Raw genomic sequence first — 18,118 nt, 5'->3', positions numbered from 1 at the left:
TATAATACCTTTTATCATCGATTTAAAATATTTATAAATTTTTAAAAATTCTAAAAAATTACTTTAGAGTTTAAAAATCAAATTTATCAATGCACTTTTTATTACCTTATATTTAAAATAAAAAATTATAAAAATATTAATTAATTAAATTCTTTTACTCTTACCTATTTAACACCATTTATTATCGATTAAAATATTTATTAATGGAAAAAATATGAAAAATCAATATTTGAGTTTAAAAATAAAATTTATTAATACACTTTTAATAAAATAAAAATAAGTATACTAATTAATTAAAAAAATTTACTCTTACCTATTTAAAACTTTTTATTATCGATTTAAAATATTTATAAATTGAAAAAATTATTCAAAAAAGTGATTTTAGAGTTTAAAAATAAAATTTATCATTACACTTTTTATCACCTTATTTATAAAATTATAAATTATTAAAAAATATTAATTAATTAAAAATCTTACTCTACTTATTTAACACATTTTATTATCGATTTAAAATATTTATTAACTAAAAAATATGAAAATTTTATTTTAGAGTTTAAAAATCAAATGTATCGGTACACTTTTTATTACCTTATATTTAAAATAATAAATTATTAATTTTTTTATTAATTAAAAAAATATTATTCTTACCTATTTAACACATTTTATTATCAATTTAAAAAAAATTAATTAAAAAAATGAAAATTTTATTTTAGAGTTTAAAAATAAAATTTATCGGTATACTTTTTTTACCAATTATTTAAAATAATAAAAAATAAAATAAGTATACTAATTAATTAAAAAATCTTACTCTTACCTATTTAACACATTTTATTATCGATTTAAAATATTTATTAATTATATTTTTTAAAATTTTACTTTAGAGTTTAAAAATCAAATTTATCGGTACACATTTTGTTATCTTATATTTACAATCATAGAATATATAATTAGTATATTAATTAATTAAAAAATAGTACTCTGACCTATTTAATACCTTTTATTATGGATTTAAAATATTTATTAATTGAAAAAATATTTGAAAATTTTATTTTCGATTTTAAAAATCAAATTTATCAGTACATATTTTATTACCTTATATTTACAATAATAAAATATAAAATTATTATTTTAATTAATTAAAAAATCTTACTCTTGCACCAGAGGTGAGACAAGTAGATAACTTCAACAATAATCAATTACTAACAATATTCTCATAAACAATGTTTAGACAACAAGGGTTTATATTGAAGCATTAAATATGAATATATTAGTAGTTTCTATCTGTCGTAATAGTTTAGAAACCTAGAGCTGAATGACCTCACTAAAAGGCATCAAGACAACCTCTCCCAAAACAGATTGTCACCAATGACATGATATTGAGGCTCCAGCCAAAATCCCCTCTACTTGTCACAGTGAGTACTGCATAAGGAGAAAATCCATCTTGCCTTTCCAACAGAACTTAAACTTAATCTTTGCCTCCTCTTTTGGTGTTTCCTCTTGAGTCTCCTCATACGCTTCTTCTTCCACTGCAAAATGCAACAAAGAACTCATAAAAAAAGTATAGTTGATCAGAGACTTAGTCACAGGATGATAAAGGCAATAATTACATGTACCCAAAGATGTAAAAAAGAATAAATATAAAAATTTCTCATTCAATTTAGGTCAACATATAGGGATCCATAGCATGACTTGTCTAATACAAGAAAACAACAAGCTCTAAGTACAGTACTGAGTAAGTCAAGGTCGTTAGTCAAACATTTTTTTAAGCATGTCTCTGACATGCAAACTAAATCAAGAGGTTTGAGAAAATTTGGCACAAATTCCTAGCCACTATCGAATGTAAGACTATAATCCATGCAAACACTTGCATGATACCTAAGTTGTTTTAGCAGTGCAATTAAACGCCTAACAATGGTAGTTGTGTTCATTACCACTACTTTCAAGCACCAGACGAAAAATCAGTAGCCAAGCACACCTGAGTTCAAGTTACCTTTCTCTACTTGAACATTGCGAAGGCGAATGAAATGATATCACCAGAGCTTGGATTTGAGGGCACTTTGGTGAGGTAGTCACCTACAAATGTCAATCCCATAAAAAAACTTGAGTATTTTGCTGTCTCTTCAGATCAAAACTGAATTTTATATCTCTGGAGCATATAAAAGGAGAGATGGGAGTGCTTACCCAAAACCAACCATGTATCCCAACATAGTGGTTGCAAGTAAGAAAGGAAGGTGAGTTATAGCACTTGTCCCCAGTGCTGCTGATACAAAAAGTGTCAGAGCAAATGAAAACAATTTTCACAAGGAAAATAATAAAACAACATACCTAGAATCCAGTTAGCTTTACTATATGGGCACTAAAAACGGCTACACAATGTAAAATTTCAAAATGATTGATTAATAAATATAGAATAGCAAAAACTAAAAGAGAATTATCAATAGTAATACTTAAAGTTCACAAGTAATGAAAATGTTCACCTTGGATTGCTACTTCCTAGAGCGTTTTTTGGGGCGTTAACTGGCGGGTTTCGATATTTTCTAGCGTTATGCCTCAATTGTTTACATCTATCACATACATAGGTACCATGTTCTTCTTTATCCATTTCTGTACGAATACGAACTAAACGTGGTCGACCTGGTTGCTTCCTTGCAATAGGTGGAACAACTCGTACACCTGTATTAGGCCAATAGAGTTTTTTTAGGAGGATAGAATTCAATTGCATATGTTTGTCTATATATCCCTCTCTTGTATACCAAGGACCACACAATTGATTGAAATCATAATTGGTTTTTCCACACACTGCAATGGCATGGGCATAAAGAATTTTTTCCATTTGAAAGCGGGTGCATGTACATGTCATATTCTCCAAATCAACCTGATACAACCTTTCATGATCCCCAAAGATTTCATACACATTATCATGATACCGACGTACATGACATGCTCTTGCTATATCTATCTTATTTTTTTGAGAAGCATCAACAGAGGGAGTACGAAACGATGTCATCTTTCCCGCAAATTCATCCCTTTTCAAAAAAAAAAAAAATTAATCTACAAAAGGTTGATGCCACCATTGCTTGAATTGGAAGACCTCTAGCACCTTTCAGAACACTATTAAAGCTCTCAGACATATTGGTGGTCATCACAACGAACATTGCCAAACCTTTTTGACAATATGAAATTAGAGTAAATGGTCTTCTTCCTTTAATAACAAAACAATGTAGACAAGCTAAAAACCATTTCCAACTTTTTTGATTTCTGATTCAACAATAGCAAAAGCTAGAGGAAAAGACCATCATTCCCATCAAGAGCAGTAGCAATCAACAGACATGCAGGATACTTCCTATATAAATGTGTTCTATCAAGACTAATAAGGGGTCTACAGTATTGGAATCCTGCAATGGATAACCCAAATGCTCAAAATACACATTTAAACATCCTTTCATGGCCAAATTCATCATAACACAATATATATTCATTAGCTGGATTCGACTCTTTTATTGTATCTAAAAATTGTGGCAAAAAATTATATGATTCAGCCCAATCACCATAAATTACTTTCATAGCCTGCTCTCCATGCTTTCTCATACGTGACATAGATATGATATTTATCTTTCATGATCTGATGAATATCATTAGGAGTCAAAGTATATTTCATCCTCACTGTTGGTATAAAGACTTTACAAATGAAAGATGGTGTACTCTAATGATTACCAAGACGAATAGAAGTATTAACACATGTGTGATCTCCACCGTACTTTCAAATCTTAAAATGATGAGTCGTTCGATCACATGATGCAAAAACACTCCAAGGCCATCCATTTCTAGCACATTTAGTTTTATAATCATAACTGCTAGACCTCAATGTCTTATACTCGGCATGTCTTTCATTCTAGTATTTTCTATAAAAAAATTGCATTTAGGACTTATCCTCAAATATTTGACCCACACTAATATCATTTGATGTTGAGTTTGAAATATTTATTATTCTAGAATCATCTTTGATACATCTAGTTTTAATCTCCTAGGAATCTTCATATATATCTGGGTACCCAATTCCATATGTTTTTTCAACTCTGTTAATATGAATCTTCGCCTCGAATATATCATCCCCCTCCCGTTCAATATCTTCTAAATCAATATCATTGTCACTAAAACTATCACTATCATAATCATTAACAACTTTGAATACGCACAACAATAAACATAAAAATCCGGGTAGGGATAGCATAAATATCACACATTTAACAACGAAAGGGTAAGAAAATTACATACGAGAAGATGTTCCACACTCAGATAGTGATGCAATAGGCAAGGGGTTCAAAAACCCTACTTCAAGCCCTTGTGTATTAAACCTATATAGATAATAGTTTGTTTAAAAACAAGTCATGTAAACTTATTACAATTCATATCATAAATATACAAACATAAATATTTACTCCTCTGTATCATCAAATGTGCGTGGTAATTCTTGGGGATAGGATGTTTCATCAATAAAGTTCTGATTCCTCATACCTTTCCTTCCTTGGGCTCTTTGTCTTAAGACCTTTTTTTCTAAGTAAATCTCAACCATATATCGATTACTTGAATGCATCTCAAATAATTCAGTCAAATCATGATAATCTTTAAGATAATAAAAACCCCATCAGAAAATGGAACTTTGGCCTTAATAATCATTAGATGAGTATTTCTATCCCACCCCTCGACTCCGTACATCATTACTAAGAACTCACTAAACTTAGTCGAAACTACTATCCTTTTGATTTGTAATTGACCTCCATCATAACTATCAAAATACCCAGACTTCTCCTTCAATTTTCCTTGTATTGATAGAAGAACCGAACAACTGACACCATATCATCTACATACATAGTATGAGTCTATTTATAAAAAAAAACCTTTTGAGTCCTAATTTTTATGACTAGTTCTAACAATGCAAAAACACACCTAAGTCCAAATTCATCGAACACCCCTGGTAGAGCCCCATATGACTTCGTAGTCATTATGAACTCTACCTCGTGAGTGATGGGGGTTGGGTCTCGTTGGCTAATGGACGCCCATGCAGGTGACTTAGCCTAGTTTGAACTGGACTCAACCCACCCATGGTTACCCAACCTACTCTTAATCAGACTTTGTACCAATGCTAGTAACTAGGGCAAACACAAGAAAATATAAACAAAACAAAAAAACCCATGTGGTGGATATTTTATAACACCTGAATCTCCACACCACATGGCATGATCATTCCATGTCGCTTCAAATTTATTTAACAACAACTAGCAACTGAAAATCCTGCAAATCTTCTCTCAATAGAGTAAACTGCAACTTCATAAATTAGAAAATTAAACTAAATTATACTAAAACTAAACTAGCAACTTCTGAACATTCAATGGCATAAGAATCCATAAACTCAAATACAAAAACTTAATAAATATAGAGATCAATTCAATTAAGTTTAAATTAAACTTTACAGTAATTTTAATTTATCTGTAATTGACAGAAGTTTCATTAACAGAAAATCAAAAATTAAATAGTAAATCACACAAAAATCAATACAATAATTAAATACCTAAATTAAAATCAACATGATAATTAAACACTGTAATTAGATTCAATTAATAAAAGCCCTAAAAAATCACTTTGCTAAATCGGCTTTTGAAATTCAAATTCGGATTTGAAGGGTGAGTAGGGCTTCAGTTTTGAGAGAGGGGGTGGTGAGAGGAAATTATAGGGTTTGGTTTTGAGATAGGGGGCGGTGAGGAGATGAAATGATAGGCTTCAGTTTTGAGAAAGGGGCGATGAGAGGATGAATAGAGGGGAACAGAGAAGAAGAGTGAGAGATGTGGCTAAGAGGAAGAGGGGGCGGTTGAGAGGGGGCGTCGAGGGCGAGGGCTAGGGGTGGCATCGAGCCGAGCTGAGCTCGAACCTGCCTATGTTTGAGCCAAACTTGATTTAAATATTTCGAGCTTGAGCTCGAGCCTAATAATTTTAATCGAGTTCGAGCCGAGCTCGAACTTCAACATTCATTTAAAAATTTTCAAAAAATACATGTCTCGAGTTTGTGCTCCAACATACATTTAAAACTTTTCAAAAAATACATGTCAAATAAATTGTATATAAAATTATGCATACATTTTACATAAAATAGGGAATGACCTCTACTTAAAATTGGGCATAAGGGTGGAATTGAATCCAGCTGAGTCCGAACCTTGTTCAATCCGAACTTGATTTAAATATTTCGAACTCGAGCTCGAGCCGACCCTAGCCTCGAACCTAAAATTTTAATCGAACTCGAGCCTAATAATTTTACATGAGTTCGAGCTCGAGCTCTAGCCGAGTTCGAGTTTAACCTACATTTAATACTCTATATAAAATATATGTCAAATAAATTATATATAAAATTATGCATACATTTTAAAAAAAGAATGATTGGGGAGGTTCATGATTGAATTTCAATAATGGATTAAAACGCACCAATATTAATTTTTTTTACTCCAAATTTTGTCTAGCTTGTCTTGTAATTCTTGAATCTGGCCATAAATTTACTATGGCCTCCTTAGTGCCTTTGGTTGAAAATTTATATCCTAAGATAAACTAGAAATATTTTTCCTATGATACATATTTCCAAACAAACTTTTAAATAAAATCCTATTATTATTAGTGACTTATTAGAAAATTACAAGAAATATTTTAAAATTTTCATAGGAAAGTTAAATGGACCTCTTATTGCCTCTTCTAGGAAATAAATAAAAATTAATAATCAATCTAATATATTACTATACTTATCGATAAATTTTAATCAAATAAAATATCAAACACAAAATTGCAATGAAAATTACGTCATGCTAAAAGTATTACAGCATCAACTATCAAATACTTATTTAAAAATTTTCTATATGGTTTTCTAGCCCATCTTGGCAGGAAAATTTTACTTAGAAAATTATATGATTTTTTAATAAGAATTTTCAATTCGAAAAATGTTTACAAAAAACATGAGACACTAATAGTCTCTAGAAACTTATTTCTACTAAAATGTATTTGCAATTTTTTCAAGAGCCATGAAGAAAGAGAGTTTAAGGAATTTTTTTTCTTCACTTTATGATCTCGTACGTGCGAAATCATCTTCGCGGGGGAAGGGGAGAAACGAAAACAGAGGCAAAGGCGAGGGGAGGAAGAAATCAAACGGACGGCCACAGAGGCGGCCGACAAGTAGCTGTCGATGGCGAATCCCCCCCTTCATCTCGCTCTCGCTCCCGGTCCCGGTCCCGACTTAGCTTGTTAACGAGCCGGCTCGCGAGCCATCGAGCCGAACCTGGATTCGGTCGAGCTTAGTTCGTTAATTTAAATGAGCCGATCCCGAATCTTGAACTTGGCTCAAGATCCAGGGATACAGAATGAACCGAGCCGAGCTCGAGCAGATCGCGAGCCGGCTGGTTCGAAGCCACCCCTAGCGAGGGCGAGGCCGAGCGGCGGCAGCAAGGGAGCAGTGGGGAGCGACGACAGCTGGCATAGCGAGAGGGCGAGAGGAGAGGAGAGGAGAGGAGAGGAGATGAGAAAGATCGAGCGGGGAGAGAGAGAGAATGAAAAAAATAAGAAGGCGATGAGGGCTTACGTGGTGCGAGATGACATGGCATGATGAAGTGTTAAGATATTTAATTGTGTGGTATCTTACATAGGTGATGACATGTTTGCATGGTGACGTGGTAGTCGACATGTTAATCGACTCATCGAGTACTGATGTGGCATGATGACGTAGTGACGTGTAATTAGTCAAAGTCTACATGTCACCTTTAATTGTACACATATGTAGTTGATCGTAAGGGTGGCTTCGAACCGAGCCGGCTCACGAGCCGCTCGAGTTCGGCTCGGTTTCGGCTCGGTTCGAAATGTTATATTTCGAGCTCGAGCCGAGCTCGAACTCAGGGATGGGCTCGTTTACATTAACGAGTCAAGCTCGAACAGAGCCCGGTTCGGCTCGTCGGCTCGCGAGCCGACTCGTTAATATAACGAGCGATTCGGGATCGGGGATCGGGATACCTCTTCGATTCGGGAAATTTCTCTGCGAAACCCATACCTCCGTCTGCCATTTCGATGCCGTTTCAGCGTGATTTCTTGCGGAAATCGCTGTCCGTCGGCAGGTATTCAGGGGAAATGGGGGATTTGGTCTTCAAATCCCTCGTTCTCCTTCTCCCTCTTCGATTCCTCGATTTATTCCTCTACGATTTCTATCTTCCTTCCTCAAAGATTTCTTTCTCGTCTTCCTCTTCGATTTCTCCATCCAAGCTTTTCCTCGCCAACGAGACGAAATCGACGGTCCGACGGAAGGAGGTAAGATTTTTATTTAATCTTTCTATTTTTTTTTCGTCGCCGAGCTAACCTAAAAAATCTCTAACTCTCTCTTCGTTTCTCTGCTTCGTTTCTCGGCTTCGTTTCTGAGCTTCGTTTCTCAGCAGTGCTCCTTCATTATTGGAAAGTTTTTTTGGATATCCGAACGGCACACTCTGTTTCTGTAAGCAAACTCAGCTCTGTTTTTTTTTTTTTTTTCGATATTTCCAGCTGACAGTTCAAATACACTCGGGAAGAAATCATTGTAAGAAAACTAGTATGAATTTTATTTCATGATTTTGAGTGTTGATACTGTTTGATTTTTTGAAATGGTGAGTTCTTGATTTAAGGGTAGAATGTAAGAAGATCATTTTATACAGATTGTATAAGGTTGACCTATTTTATTCTCTTAATTTATTTTTTTGCTTGAGTGTGCCATCAATTGCATTCTAGCTGGCTGAGAGCCAGGAAACTTCATACTGAGCTAACATTCAAGAAGGAAAGGAAGGGTGGGGGAGAAAAATCCCCCACTTTGTCATTTGTTATGTTTTTGTATATCTCAGAATGACTTACTAAGCTCAATTGCTATAATGTTTGGAAAATAGTTGGTTGGTTGTCAATGAATTTTTTGCTCAAATTCCATTGTTCTTCATAAATGAAGTTATTATTCTAGACTTTCAAATATTTTTATGTTGTGGGATCTTGTTTCTTTTTTGCCTTCTTATTTTTAGGTGTCTGGCCTCTTATAAAATTTTGTATGTTTATCATATATTTCAGCAATAAACAGCAATGGTATTCAAATTGTTACTTGATATATTTTAGCAATGAAATTTTATTTCATGATTTTGAGTGTTAATAACATATTCTGTTCAATAATACTCTATTATAGTTAATGGAATCAGGAGCTTTCTTAATTGCATCCAACTTCTCTTTATTATAAAAAAGAATAAAAAAAGTTAGTTTTTGTCCTTCTTTCTTAATTCTCATTGAACTTATATCTACTGCTGTTCTTGGTATAGTGGGGTATTGAGGTTGAATTTCATTTTTTTTCATTTTTATCATTAATTTCTTGGTATTGAGGTTGAATTTCATCAGAATATTAGAAGAGAATGTTGGTGTGCTTATTTCCTTATCTTAGAAGTTTTTAAATTTATATATAAAAAAAGGATCGGTATATTGGACTGGAAACTATTGGGTGCAGGGCTAATGGCTCAAAGAGACCCCGCTGCATTGAAAGACAAGGGTCGTTCCTGATTGTCACATTGTCACGTACCTTCCTCTAAGAATAAACAAGTATCTTAAATTATATGTAGGATCTTTGTTGTTTGGATAACTTTCTTTTCTTTATGTTTTTAATTTGTAATTTTGTTTTTTTGTAGAAGTAAGAATGTCAACACCTCCTCAATTGACATCAATAATTAACACTAGTTCTAGTGTAACTATAAATAGTGACTCAACTCCACCAGAGTCACTACCCTCTGTCATAGAAGTGGGCCCAGATGAAATTACTATAAATGAGGATGAAGGTGATTCTACTCATACCTCCAAAAGACAAAAAAAGTCTCATGTGTGGTTGGAATTCAAAGAAGTATCACTTAATGGTACAAAAAATGCTTAGTGTGTTCATTGTAAAATCAATTTGAGTGTTATTAGTAGTGGAGTGACCACACATATGAGTCGACATTTGAAACGTTGCACTAGTAGAAAAGTGGCAATGAGAAAACAAAAAACCTTAAACTTTCAACCAGTAGGAGCGGGGTCTAATGTTGATCAGAGTCCATCTGGACTTCCTTTTATGGATTTTGGAGGAAATTATGATCAAGCTAAAATGAGAGTACTCATTGCTCATTGGATTCTTATACATGAGCATCCATTCATGATAGTAGAAGAGGAGGGATTTAATTTTGTAATGAAGATGGCAAATATGAATTATGAGAAAATATCCCAGAAGACTATTAAGAAGGAGTGTATGGAGGTGTATGAGGTAGAGAAAAAGAAATTGAAAATTTTGTTAAAAGAGATTAACAAGATTAGTCTTACCACGGATCTTTGGAAGTCTCAAAATCAAAAAATTGAATACATGGTTATTACTGGGCATTTTATTGACAGTAATTGGAAGCTACAAAAACGAGTCTTGAGTTTTGTGCATGTTCCTCCTCCTCGTCGTGGCGTTGATATAACAGATGATATTTACAAGTGTTTGAAAGAGTGGGAGATTGAAAATAAAGTTTTTAGTATTTCAGTTGATAATGCTGCATATAATGATGTTTGTATCAGAGTTTTGAAACAAGATTTTTCAAGGAAAAAAAATTTGGTGTGTGGTGGAAAGTTGTTTCATGTGCATTGTTGTGCTCATATTTTGAACTTATTAGTCCAAGATGGTCTTGTTCAGATTAAAGATATCATTGATAATGTGCGTGAAAGTGTCAAATTCATAAATCTGTCTGAGGCTAGACTTCGCACTTTTTCTGAAATTGTACAACAATTAGAACTTGGTGAAAAGAGGTTGGTTATTGATTATCCAACTCGTTGGAACTCTACTTATGACATGTTGTCTTCTGCATTAAAATTCAAAGATGCATTCTCTAGATTTAAAGTTAGAGAACCAACATATGATTGTTTGCCAAGTTTTGATGAATAGGAAAAAGTTGACATGGTGTGTGAGATTTTAGAAGTTTTTAATGCAGTTACAAATATAATTTCTGGGAGTGACTACCCTACTTCTAATTTGTACCTTAGTGAGGTATATAGGGTAAAAGAAGTTCTGGATTTTCATTCTACAAATGAAAATGTTTTCATTAGGACAATGGTTAGTAGAATGAAAGAGAAATTTGAGAAGTATTGGGGTGAATGCAATTTATTGATGGCTGTTGCTTCAGTTTTGGATCCAAGGGTCAAATTAAAGTTACTCGAAATGTGTTTTCCAATGATATATTCTATGGAGGAAGCTACAATGAATATAAATTTAGTTCGACGCACCTTATATGAGATCTACGATGAATATGTATCCTTATATAATGTGGATATTAGAAATGAAGAGATTGTTTCAAGTACTAGTAGCTCTATGGGTGTTTCCACAAGTCGTAGGCCTTCATCAAGTTCAGGTTGGTCAAAGTTGATGAGTTATATGAAACAAAAGGATGCAGTTAATTTACCAAGGTCAGAATTGGAAATTTATCTTGAAGAAGGTGTATATAGTTGTGAGGAAACTTCACAATATGATTTTGATGTTTTAGAATGGTGGAAAGTGAATCATATGAAATTTCGAGTATTATCTAAGATGGCAGCAGACATCCTTGTAATTCCCATATCCACAGTAGCTTCAGAGTCTACATTTAGTGCTGGTGGTAGAGTAATAGACTCATATCGTTCTTCCTTGGCACCAAGTACAGTTTAAGCTTTGATTTGTGGCAGTGATTGGATTCGGGTTCTTCACGGTGTAAAGAAAAATCGAAAGGTGAATTTCTTTGATCAATTCTTTATTATGATATTTTTTAGTATATTTTTTAGTTTTATTTATTAAAATTTTGTTTTATGATTACAGCCTGAGAAGAAGAGTGTAGAGATAATGCTATCAGCTACATGATTTTTCATGTTTCTCTCATCATGGTAATTTTAATATTTTTAACGACATTAAGTAACTAGTAATGGAAGAGTATTTTTTTATCTGACAATAACTAATTTTATTTTTTTGTTTTTGTCATAGGTGGAGATTTTGCTCATGCAGGGATGTATATTATTTTCTAGCATTAAGAGAAACAATTATAGTTTGTAATTTTATAATGGATTTATAGTTTTTATTTGGGTGATTGTAAATTGACAGTGATATTTTATTTAATTTTGTTGTATTTGATTATTGTATGAAGTTTATTTATAATATTATGCAGTGTATGAAGTGTTTAGACTATTTTATGAAGTGTTTATGGAATGTATAGATAATTTTATGGAGTGTTTATGGAGTATTTATGGAGTGTTTATGGAGTGTTTATGGAGTATTTATGGAGTGTTTATGCAGGTATTATGTATATTGATTATGTCCAATTTTAAGTAGAGGTCATGCCGAATTTTATACAGGTATTATATACATAGATTATATTCAATTTTAAGAAGAGGTTATGCCTCAATCTTATACATGTATTATATATATAGGTTATGCTTAATTTTTTGTAGAGGTCATGTCCAATTTTATGTAAAATGTATGTATAATTTTATATATAATTAATTTGATATATATTTTTTGAAAATTTTTAAATGTATGTAGAGGCTCGAGTTCGGCTCGAAGTTCGGCTCGAGCTCGGTTAAGATTTTTGGGCTCGAGCTCGATAACAATTTTAGGCTCGAGACGAGGCTCGGCTCGAAGCTCGGCTCGAAATATTTAAATCAAGCTCGGCTCGAACATAGGCAGGTTCGGGCTCGGCTCGGCTCGATGCCACCCCTAGTTGATTGGTCAAAGTTGGGTATTTTTCTAAATAGTTCAAAAGTTGGGTATTTTTCTAAATAAGTTCAAAAATTTGTCATTTATCTAATTAAGTTTTAAAAATTGGGTAAAAACCTGAAAGTCTCTTTGAGGTTTTAGGGAATTTTTGTGTTTTTTTTAGGTTCGATTTTAAGAAACTGAACCTCGTACTAACCCGTATCCAACCGCCGTTCAATGTGCGAGTAACGTCTTTAAACCCTGAAGTCCTCGTTTCCTGTTTGCGGAAGACGGAGAAAAGGGGTACACATTTCTCTCTGGCGCTCCCTTCTCCGACCTTGAGGTATCTTTCTTGTTGCCTGGGTACTTCTTCCACCGACAGTTGCGCTTCCCATCACCAAGGTTCAGGTATCTCTCTCTGTCCTACTCTCCCGTTCTAAGAGTTGCTATGCTTCTCCCTGCCGTTCGCAGCTTCTCTACTCCTCTCCCCTGTTGGAATGTAGGCAGTCCAGTTTCCTGTATCAGCGGCTTGTGGCACCGTTCTTTCTCTCACCAATGCAATTAAACTAGTCCTTTGCGCCAGGAACCCTGCTCAGAATTAAGATATTTTAATATTTTATTTATTTTGTTTTTAACTGCAACAGCAGACCGACGGGTCGCTCCTTGCTTTGCAGCCTTAGGATCTGAGGGCTTTGTTGGTGGGGAAGTTCTAGTCTTTTTGTTCTTTCTCTTTCAGCAAAGTTACTGGCACCCGCTTCTTGTACTGATCGTCATAAGGTTTAAATCACAAAGGTTAGATTCTACTTTTGTTGGATACATCTCTGAAGTATGACAGAATTTGATGGAAGTAGATAGAATAATAAGAAATGCGTGAGTACAAGTTAGAATTTTTGTGTTGAAGTTTAGCTGAACTGTAGAACGAATGCTTTTAATTGAAATAATGAGACAATTGAATGTCCTTTACCTGTTAAATCTAGATACTGATAACCAGCTGTGAGCATGTGACTCATTGCATCATGTTTGCGCTTTTTATTTTGTTTTCTTCTGCTTATCCCATTGTTCACCGGTTATGGTCTTTTTGTGTCTTATACTGTTGCAACACTGAGACGTATTTAACTCGTTCGTTTTGAGTTTCTTCATGATTCTCTATACCTTTTCTCATGATTACATATGGAAAACCTTTGACCCCTCAGTCAGTTAATATTATTGTTTCTTTATTTCTTTTATTCCTTCTCACTTTGCACACCTAGCATCCACCACCCACACCTTTCATAACTTTTTCTTTGTTCTAATTTTTTCTTCTTATAGTTATATCTTGTGCATTAGCTTCCATTGAGATCCAGATTTATGTCCTGTATTATTTGTTCAGCCATCGCTTAGTGATAGGATTATAGGAAGTTACTTTCTATTGTCTTTCATTTTCACACTGGCAACCGTTGTTTCTTTCAGTTAATTGATAAATGGGGGATGAATTGTCTGGTATTCTGAGCGATGCTCCCCGTAAGGTATGTTTCTTTCTTGTTACCTGTTTATGGCTGAATTGTATATTTGTTCTTCCTCCTTGATGTGCTTCAATTATTTGTTTTCTTCTTTAACAGATGAAATTCAAGCCCAATGTTACTACTCGGAAAGGGCCCAAACCAGTTCAGCCTAAGATGTATGCTCACTGTGTAAACTATGACTCTTGAATGCCTTTTTTTTTTTTTTTTGAATTTGTAAAGGTTTCGAAAACCATTTTTCTGTCTGTGTAAAATTTCCTTTTCTTCATTCTGTCATTTGTAGTGAAACGCCTCAGGCTGAAGAAGATAACAATGAATGGCAGAAGCTTGTGAAGGTGAGAAGTGTTTTTTTCCTTCTTACTAGACCTTTTTGTAGTTTGATTTTCTTGGCCTTGGTAATGTTTAATTTGAACTGTTTTTCCAATTTTCAGGAAGGTTCAGGAAGAAGGGGACCTAAAACAGAAAGAAAGTGTGAGTGGCCTCCTTGTCTCTCATAGTGATTCAAAAACTTATTTGTCACAAAGTTTGAAAGCATTTGCAATGAAGTGCTAGGTTATGGAAATTAAGTGTAATTGTAACTGACATCCCATATGGACGTAGAAGATTCCTGGCAACCCATGTCCAAAGCTCAGTTTCCTCATTTAAGATATACTTGTTCAGGTTGGAGTTGAAGTTCTTCCTTAAGGCATTTAGAACAAACAAAAGTAGGAGCAATGGACTATCAAGTAAAAGGATAGTCATTGAAGCAGCATATGCTTATGTCAAGTTTTTTGTTTTGGTTCATATTGATGCAGTCTAGTTGAGGCAAAGAGCAAATTTAAAGACAAAAGATCAAATTGTTTCTAGCATGAGATTTATCTGGGAAACAACTAAAAGTAAGAGTACTTCAACTTTTTGAATACTAAAAGAAGATAAAAGTTTCCATTAACCTTTGCAATTACTTGTTTGGAATTTGATATTGGCGATCCTTGAGTGCTTTAAAAATTGAATGATGCTAGTTGGATATTTCAGCTGCATTCCTATTTCCGAAGATTGCATAAACAGCAATGAAAATTTATCTTCTTTTTCTATTTCTGTTGTTCTGGTGATAACCTTATGTTTGGAGCTGCTGACCTCCTTAGAAGACTACTTTCTTCCTGTCTTCCCTTTTCTAAAATCTCAAACTAAGCACTAGATTAAGAAATAGTGAAGTGCATTACCATTTTGGTTTGTGATATAAATGTGAGTTCAGAAGGTTCAGAAAGCATTTATGGTGATGAAGCACTGAAACCATGGCAAAGCATGGAAACTGGAGAATAAATGGTTCTTTTTTGTATAATTGGAGCATACTGGATTTCCTTGTCTGCATGAAGTTTTGTTAATTTGTTATGATGCAGCGGCACCCATACATGTGGCTTTTGGTTATGGAAACTCATCAAATTCTACAAAGTCCTTTATTCCAAGACGCATTCCTGCCCAAATTGGAGCAAGTCAGCAAGGTAATTCCTGTTCCTGTTGCAAAGTTCTTCTCTGAATTTGTGAATCATGCTGTCCTATTGGCTTTTGGCCTGCTACTGACGCTTAATTTGGTTTATCCAGATGTCACTGCTTCATCAAACTCCCAGATAGTAGAGAAAGAGTATGTAGAACCCTGGGTAAGTTGCTGGAGGTCCTTTTAATGTAAAAATCGGATCATTCACCCTAGGACAGTACCTTGTTGATATTCTCTACTTACAATTGCAGGACTATTACAGTTATTATCCAATCGCCCTTCCTATGAGGAGACCATACTCTGGAAATCCAGGTTTGTGTGAGATGAATATCACAGGGAATTAGCTGGGAGATCATTGCATTCTACTCATACATTTTGTTCGCAGAGGCTCTTGATGAAGAGGAATTTAGGGGGGCATCCACAAACTACGATCACGATGAAACTTGTACAAATCCAGCTGCAGAGCTTGGACTAGTGGTTGGGGTTTTATACCTTTTCTTTTTCAAGTAAAATAATCCATTGAAATGAAAAAAATCAAATAGAAAATGTTGAATTTTTTTGTGGATATATGACAGGGAGAAACAGAAGAGGAAAAGATGTTATTTTTTCAGCTACCATCATCCCTTCCGTTAGTAAAGAGGTCAGCTTCTGTGAAGGGCAAGGAGATAATTGACAGTTCAAAAACATCACATGGACCAGGAATATCAAATGATGGTTGTAAACTAGAAGATTTACCAGCAGGTTTCATGGGGAAATTGCTGGTGTACAAGAGTGGGATTGTTAAGATGAAGCTAGGAGATGCCCTTTTTGATGTAAGTACATAAAAATCCTGTTAGCCTTTTCATTTAGAAACCATCTATGACACATCCGATTTGGTTCTTTCTCTCTCGTCTCTGTATTCTTTTAATAAGTGCCTGGAGTCTTGCAAAAAAGCCTGGGATGTGTATTAACGGTCTATTTTAAACAGTTTTATGACTGCTTTAATCAGGCCAAATGGTCATCTAGCAAAACTCATGTATCTTTATATTTTCATTACCAGAAGAAATTGCATCTGTTGTAGCAGAAATAATTTAAAATTCCAATTAGATGTTTTGGTTAACTGAGCACTCTGTTCAGAGAATGTCCAACAATGCCATTAGGAGATCCTTTCTATGAATTACTTAGCAAGCTTCTCTAGTAATTATTTTTCTGAAGATGGCCAGAGCATCTTTATTTTCCAGTGTGATGCATGCCCTATATCCCTCATGTTGGATATATTGGCTGCATCGAGTTCTTTTTAATCTGGAAAGTGAGAAGGCTTATTTGGGGAAGGTGAGAAGGTTGCTGCTTCTATTCTTCTACAAATCAATTATCCAGTATCTGTTGAATAGTGAATAAGATTGTTATCTTGGATGGTTTTCTCTCTTGTTTAAAGCCAAGCATAGTTGAGTTTCTTGATTTTAAGGGTTTTTAAACTGAGATTTCTGTTGTCTCCGTAAAAATTTTTGTATAAATTTTTGGTTGTAATTGCAGGTCTCTCCTGGATTGGATTGTGTATTTGCTCAGGAAGTGGCTGCAATCAACCCCTCAGAAAAGCATTGCTGCATCCTTGGAGAGCTCAACAAGCGGGCAACTGTAACTCCAGATATGGACTCCCTTTTAGAAAAGATAACGTAACCAATTTGAATTAATTTTTTTTTTGGCTAAATTACTGTAATATTATTTAACATCAACTATAAGTGATAGCCTGATTCTTATTATTATGAAAAATTTATGCGCCCACTTAAAGCTAGGGAATTATTGTGCTAAATGCTAATCTTGCGAGATTAATTGGTTAATTTGTTACTTAAGTTTGTGAAATAGTTTGAATTTTCAACGTGATTCGACTTTTACGTGTTTGAAAAATGATTAACAATTGTTAATACAATTAATTTGTGGACAATTGTAAAAATTAGTTTAAAATATAATAAAAATAAACATATATTATTATCCATTGGTTTTAGAAAAATTGGTGAAATTTTTGAATATTGTAATTGGAGTGTTTTTTTATTGGCTCAGGAGGCGTATCCTTTTTGGGGAGGTGAATTAAGTATAAAAGCTAAAATTAAGTACTTGTGTTGCAATTGAACAAAATAAATAGGAAAAATTAAAAGCAGTTGCATACAATTACAAAGAGATTTTTTATTCAATGTTCTCATAGTGGTAATCATCCCTTAAGAGCTCTTGTTTGGGAATTTTTTACTATCTAGTTTTAGTTGTTAAAGTATAAAGAGATTAATTAATTTTCTTTAAACCAAGTGTAATACTTAATTGTATTAATCTCAATTTTTACCAAATATATTCTCTAATAGGCAAATTCCTTTTTAGAATTAAAATGTTTTAGAAAAATTCTCAAAGAAAATAAAAAATACATGGAAAATAAAAGATTTG

General features: G+C 33.7%; 1 protein-coding gene across 3 annotated transcripts; it reads left to right on the top strand.

Annotated features, from left to right (window-relative positions):
* Window positions 1-13,040: 13,040 nt before the first annotated feature.
* On the top strand, window positions 13,041-17,526 carry LOC137950635 (uncharacterized). 3 transcript variants are annotated; one of them, XM_068797204.1, is made up of 12 exons: window positions 13,041-13,147; window positions 13,414-13,531; window positions 14,189-14,244; window positions 14,338-14,396; window positions 14,522-14,573; window positions 14,670-14,709; window positions 15,615-15,716; window positions 15,817-15,872; window positions 15,961-16,021; window positions 16,095-16,186; window positions 16,285-16,521; window positions 17,222-17,526. In XM_068797204.1, the coding sequence occupies exons 3-12, from the start codon at window positions 14,200-14,202 to the stop codon at window positions 17,363-17,365; spliced, it is 888 nt and encodes a 295-aa protein (XP_068653305.1). In that variant the 5' UTR covers window positions 13,041-13,147; window positions 13,414-13,531; window positions 14,189-14,199; the 3' UTR covers window positions 17,366-17,526. The 3 variants fall into 3 exon arrangements, with proteins under 3 accessions (XP_068653305.1, XP_068653308.1, XP_068653307.1); XM_068797207.1 differs by having other exon boundaries at window positions 13,387-13,531; XM_068797206.1 differs by having other exon boundaries at window positions 13,384-13,531.
* Window positions 17,527-18,118: the final 592 nt, after the last annotated feature.

This window comes from Aristolochia californica, unplaced genomic scaffold (assembly GCF_029961685.1).
Source record: "Aristolochia californica isolate CCGP_79_NKW_82.1479 unplaced genomic scaffold, dmAriCali1.0.hap1 SCAF_14, whole genome shotgun sequence".
Taxonomy (NCBI): Eukaryota; Viridiplantae; Streptophyta; class Magnoliopsida; order Piperales; family Aristolochiaceae; genus Aristolochia; species Aristolochia californica.
Note: the sequence above shows the minus strand (reverse complement) of the source record. Positions and strands in the feature narration are given on the sequence as shown.